Consider the following 6446-nt stretch of genomic DNA (forward strand, 5'->3'; position numbering starts at 1 on the left):
GGTCTGTTATGGCGAGCTTTAGGCATGTTTTACACGGAACTGTGGGTAATCCATTAGTAACATAAATGCCGATTGGTTAATCTAATGTCTGACATCATAGGGTCAAGAGCCGCTCGTATGACCTCTGATTCGACCTATTGCTACAACCGGTCAGATCTTCATGTAGTGTAGGCCATCGAAAGTATAAAAAACGAAACGAAATATAGATCTGTATTTTAATCAGATTGGCACACACACCCAGCTAAGATGGCCGCCTATAATGTCTATGACAGGGTTTAACATCATACATTGGTGTGCATGTAAAAGATCCCTTGATAGCTGCAATTCGATATTAGAATAGGCTGTTGCACCACTATCCAGGCAAAATTTCCCTCATAGCACACTACATGACGTATGCCCGTCTTCATTAGCCCAGTCGGAGCAGAACAGTAGGACGTTAAACCGCATTTCATTTCAAATATTTCTACTTATGTACTTAGGTGTTTTGCGCTGTCTAGATATGTTTATGGTTATACAGATAACCGTTGGATGGGTTTCGGATGGCGAATATATATACCTATACTTATTAAACGAAATACTGTCAAGAATGCCTGGGCAGCTGGTGTTGGTAGACACACCCAATCAGAAGTTGAACAGATTTTTGACGATGACATGAAAGCCTTGTCTGATTTTCTAAGTGAGTATTGATCACTATATATTTATATTTTTCAAATCATTTTGTATCAAGTCATTTAGTCTAGCTTAAAGTAGCGAAGTCTCTAACTCCATATCATCCAAAACCTTCGGCAATGAAAACACTAATTATTTGTCAATTCTCATCAACATTGGTGTTGTGATCTTACCGGAAGAAGATGGGCTTCTGATATCCAATATTTAAGACAAAATAAACATTTTACGATTGGTACACGAATCGTGTACCATTATGCGTTTCAGCGCAATTTGTAACAAGCGACTCGAAAAACGAGGTTAGACATATTCATGTCAAACGGTGACGACATATTCTTATTCTTATGCAAGAGCTAAATCTGCCTATATTGTAAGTCTTTATTTAGGCTTTAGATGTTATAGAAATTATTAATTAGACATTTATTTACACAACAAGCTCAAAATCAACTTTGTAGACCCACAGATGGCTTGGATACAGTTTGGATTTAAACAGTCGTCCGTTTAAAATTAAATCAATAAATGGCAGACCAAGCTAACGTTTACCGTTAGTCGCTGATGTCACTTCCGGAAACTGGTGATGAAAGGCCTGCCAAACGAGGCTACCATAGCCATTGAGCATGTTACTTGATAATTGAGAATATGTGGGTGGAGTTATCGTCTGTCAATCAAACGATCGGCAATTCTCATAGACCGTGCATACACATATGAAGCCTATTTCTAGTCCAAACTTCCAACAGTGACAATTCCGTTCAGAATAAAGTAATTTCACTGAAATTTTCAACATTTTCGATGGCCTACACTTCATGAAGATCTGACTGGTTTAGTAAAAGGTCGGGTCAGAGGTCATACGAATGACTTTTTACCCCATGATATCAGACATTGATTAATCAATCAGCATTGACGTTTCTAGTGGTTTACCCACAGTTCCGTGCATCACACGCCAAGAAATCGCCATAACTGATGGTTTCATTGGCTAATCCCTCACACCACCCAGAAAGCAGATTATATAACAACTCATCCAGATCCTAGTGTAGTACAGAAAAGTAAAACCATATTTTGAACTTTAAAAAAACGAAACGAAATAGGATCTGTGTTTTAATCAGATTGTCGAAAGTATAAAAAAATGAAATGAAATATAGATCTGCATTTTAAGAGACTAAAATCTATTTCTAGGTAGTAAAGATTTTATGATGGGAAGTGAACCTACAGAAATAGATTGTACAGCATTTGGTATGTTAGCACAATTTTTGTGGCACAGTCCTCAACAGCCGTGTGAAACGTGGATAAAAGGTAAATATAGTTTATATATCTTGAAATATTAAATGGGGTTTGGATGGTCGAATGGTTAGCACATGCATGCTGTATTATAAAGTCTGTCATTGAGTCAACCGGTGTGGTTTCAAATCCCCAGGGGTCACACCTGTCCAACCTTATGGGTTTTCTCCGGACCCCCCTGTTTCCTGTGATTGAAAGCTGGTAATTTTTTAACTTTAGTCTGAAAATGCTTTGTGAACTCAGGGCCTGAATTCAAAGTAAAAGCATTTCTGGAATAATTTAAAATTTTAAAGTAAAAACATTGAAAAATCATTTTCCACAAACTACAAGGGTTAATTGAACCAGTATTTCTGTTTTAACTGCTTATTGGCTGATTAGTTTGTAATTTGGAAGCCCACTGATGAGTTTGTAATTCAGGAGCCCACTGATCATGATTAGTTTGTGACAGGTAAATCTGACCTTCACAAGTATCATTCCTAATTTTCTGTTTGCACTCATATTGCCTTGATACAAAAATAAAATAATTCATATTTTTTTCTTTTTTTAGAAAAATATCCCAATTTACAGGAGTACTGTATTCGAATGAAAGATTTATTTTGGGAAGATTGGGATGAATGTATAACACATGGTGGTACAAGGGAGGCTACTCGTTAATGGATAATGGATACAGACCACAATAATATAATCATAGATTGTTCTTCAGGAACAAAAATATAAAGTGATAGACTATTAAATATGTCTGAAATTGGGGACTGTCAATACTATTTCAGCTGCAACAATAAAATATTTGGTTCATATATATAAAGATTCTTATTGGATTTTCGACTAGTGTGTAGACTATCGATGAAATTGTACCTTGTCATTTGGTTCATATATATAAAGATTCTTATTGGATTTTCGACTAGTGTGTTCTGAGTCCTGATGCGTAGACTATCGATGAAATTGTATCTTGTCATTCAGGGCGGGGTCGGGTCACACAGTGGCAAAGTGAGTAAGACGCTGGCTCGCTAGCTGGAGGTCACGTGTTCGATCCCTGCATTGGCCGAGAAAGTACGTCCAGATTTTCCAACCTGGTTTTCCCTTGTCAGTGATGCAGGACGGAGGGCCTGACAAGGACAGCTGTCTAGTCATTAGGATGGGACGAAAAACTGAGGCTCCACGTACACATTGGCATGCACGTAAAAGATCCCTTGACAGTTGGAATATGATATAAGATTAGGCCCCTGGGCTATAGTATGGTGTATGCCCATCTTCATTTCATTTCAGTCATTCAGATAGGATGAAAATCAGACTTGATAAATGAAATGAATTGAAATTGAGTTTAACATCCTACTGTTGTGCACCGACTAGGCTAATGAAGACAAACACCATGTAATGTGCTATGAGGGACATTTAGCCCAGGCATCAGCACTACAGTCATTCGTAAATCAAATAGATTTATCATAGAATTTATTGACAGTCTCCATTTTAAGATAGTAATTATATTATATAGTATGCTTTAGTTTAGATAATATAACCAAATAATGTTCTTGAGATTTATCCGAGAGTTTGTAGTAGAAATAAATGTTCTTTTAATGGGTATTAATTTGTAGTATTTATAGATAAACATACATTATGCAAGAGCTAAATCTGATTATTGCAAGTCTTTATTTAGGCTTCAGATGTCATAGAAATTAAAAATTAGATCTTTATTTACACAACAAGCACAAAATCAACTCTGTAGACCCACGGATGGCTTGGATTCAGCTTGGATTTAAACGGGATTTCGTTGACTGATTTAATTTTAAATGGCGTTGTGAGCGGAGTTTAACCGTTACGAGGCTAAATGATAGAGTGTACAAAGCGAGGCCGCTGTTGAGCGATGCCTTAACAAATGACATCTGAACTATTTAAAGTGCAATAAACTAAATACAGATAATGACAAATTATACAATTCCTGGAGACCGTGAGATGACTAATACAGACGGACAGGTCTTCTGTCTTAATAATATCAATAAAAATATTTTTATTTCCCCAATAGGCACAACGCCACTGGTGTATACCTATAGATTTATCATAATTATATTATAATATTATATATGTCCTATATTCAATTGATTTAATGCATGCCCAAAATACATGTAAGAATGAAAATTTACCCTCTCACTCATTTTGTCCAATTGTTATAAAAATCCAAAAAGGTAAAACACAAATTCGGATATGATGACAGCAGACAAAAGAGAGCAGAGATTATGTAGGTGGAGTTAACGCCTATCAATCAAACGATCGGCCATACTAAGAATCGGTGAAGATGGAATTCAATCCCATTTCTAGTCAAAAATTACACTGGTGATAACTATGTTCAGAATAAAGTAATTTGACTGAAATTTTCAATATATTCTTCTATCATCATCTATTTTTGAACTATTATAGCAAGAATGGCTAACTCCTTATAAAAATCTCCCATAATGTATCTTTAAGTTAAACATAAAACTTGCTCATGATCGTAGAATGGATTTTATTTTGACAGAATTTATGTATGATGTTTTTTTTGTTGTTGAATGGTCAGATAAAAAGATACTAACACGGGTTATCATTATAAAATTTCAAATTCTAACATTTTCATTGCTCAAGAACATCTACACTGTTTCGATTGTTCATTTACCTGTTGGAATTATATTTACCTTTCTGCTTTATTAATATAACAGCTTATTGTCCTTATAAATTAGCTTTCGTCATTTTTTTTTTATCTTTTGTATTTTATAAGGACAATTTTGCTGAATTTTAGTTTCAGAAAATATTTTGCTGAATTTTAGTTTCAGAAAATTTTTTGCTGAATTTTAGTTTCAGAATTTTTTTTAGATGAAAGTAACAGATTTTGCACAGATTGTTGACATGTGTTTCCATTGTTAGACTTGAGTCTAAAAAGACGCCAAGATTTTTAACCTTATCTTGAGTTATTATTTCAGAGTCAGCTATAATTAATGTTGATAAATCAAGTTTTTGTAGATTATCTTAAGGGAGATTACCTAGCGTTGGTTTTGTTTTCATTAAATAATTAATCTGAGTACATATTAATTGTGGATTAAGCTGTGATAAGTTGGACATTTTAGTGAAAATGCAATTGGCGCATCAAGCCTTCAATAATATCTTATGATATAATTTTTATACATTTTGTTTATTTCTGTGAAAGATAATGTATCATTTAAATGGTATGTGATCTTTTGAATTATGTTTTGAAATCTACGCCTTTATATAATATATAATATATACAATGATATATAGGATCTTTCTATTGTTTTTTGTTATATGAAGTCCTTTTATAAATAAATTTATATATTTTTTTCTTCTTTTATTTGTTTTCCTATCAATCTGATTAAAGTACAGATCTATATTTAGTTTCATTTTTTTATACTTTTAATGGTGTACACTACATGAAGATCCGACAAGTTGTACTCAAAGGTCGTGTTAGGGGCCGTAGCGGCTTTTGACCCTATGACATCAGACATTGATTAATCAATCAGTGTTGACGTTTCTAGTGATTTACCCACAGTTCCGTGCATGGCACGCCAAGAAATCACTGTAACAGACCGTTTCATTGGTTTATCCATCACTTCAACCAAAATACCGGTAATATAACAACTTATCCAGATCCTAGTGTAGTAAAGACAAGTAAAATGAAATTTTGAACGATAAAAAACGAAACGAAATAGGATCTGTGTTTTAATCAGATTGTTTTCCTATATACAGAATTGTAAAAAACCATCAGCATATCCTATTATATAGACTGAAACTGCTCTTTCAGAGGGTGTGGCACCTACACGTTTGTAGAGGTTAGATTTCTTACTGTGCATGGGAGCCACGGTGGCTCAGTGGTAGGATGTTGGCTCGCTAACCTGCAGGTCCCATGTTCGATTCTTGCATTTGCCGAGAAAGTTCATCAGGATTATCCAACGTGGTTCCCTCTTGTCAGTGGTGTAGGACGGTGGGCCTGCCAAGGGACAATGTATAGTCGTTCGGATGGGATGAAAGTACACATTGGCATGCATGCATCGGAATATTAAAAACTATTTAGAGAGAATTAGTAGTCTGATTCCAAAACAAATTGAACTCTCTTCTTAGTTTTCTCCCTTAGGCTGCATTTGTAAAACATGCATGATTTAGCCGCAATGGAAACTTTTATTTAGTGTAATTAAATCTCATTACATTACAAGACATATTTCATTATCAGTAGCGGAAGAAAAATCGTATCTAATAAATCTGCATGTTTACGGTTTTTTTTTTTCAGTACGAGAAACTTTATCCCGATGAACTGTCTTGACAAATGCAGGGATCGAACATTTGATCTGTTGAGGTTCACTAGCCAACGCCCCACTTACTGAGACACCGTAACTTCCGTGATAAAATGAAATAATGGATTGGATTTTATCAATCAATGCCTATAAATGGAGATATCAATAATGCTTAAAACAAAGCCCAGTGACAACATTAATGGAGGTTTTATGTAAAGGTCCATGTTGGAACGA

At 34.8% G+C, this 6446-nt stretch overlaps 1 protein-coding gene across 2 annotated transcripts in view; it reads left to right on the forward strand.

The window, feature by feature from the left end:
• Positions 1 to 5270, forward strand: part of LOC126821155 (failed axon connections homolog) — a 28677-nt gene extending 23407 nt beyond the window's left edge. Inside the window, exons 4-6 of one of the 2 annotated variants that reach the window (XM_050549507.2) lie at positions 480 to 676; positions 1840 to 1956; positions 2489 to 5270. In XM_050549507.2, coding sequence (XP_050405464.1) covers positions 480 to 676; positions 1840 to 1956; positions 2489 to 2595 — 421 coding nt within the window. In that variant the 3' untranslated portion in view covers positions 2596 to 5270. The remainder of the gene's footprint in view (positions 1 to 479; positions 677 to 1839; positions 1957 to 2488) is intronic. The other variant, XR_007680276.2, reaches the window with a different exon arrangement.
• The last annotated feature ends 1176 nt before the right edge of the window (positions 5271 to 6446 follow it).

The sequence above is a fragment of the Patella vulgata genome, chromosome 1 (genome assembly GCF_932274485.2).
Source record: "Patella vulgata chromosome 1, xgPatVulg1.2, whole genome shotgun sequence".
Lineage (NCBI taxonomy): Eukaryota > Metazoa > Mollusca > Gastropoda > Patellidae > Patella > Patella vulgata.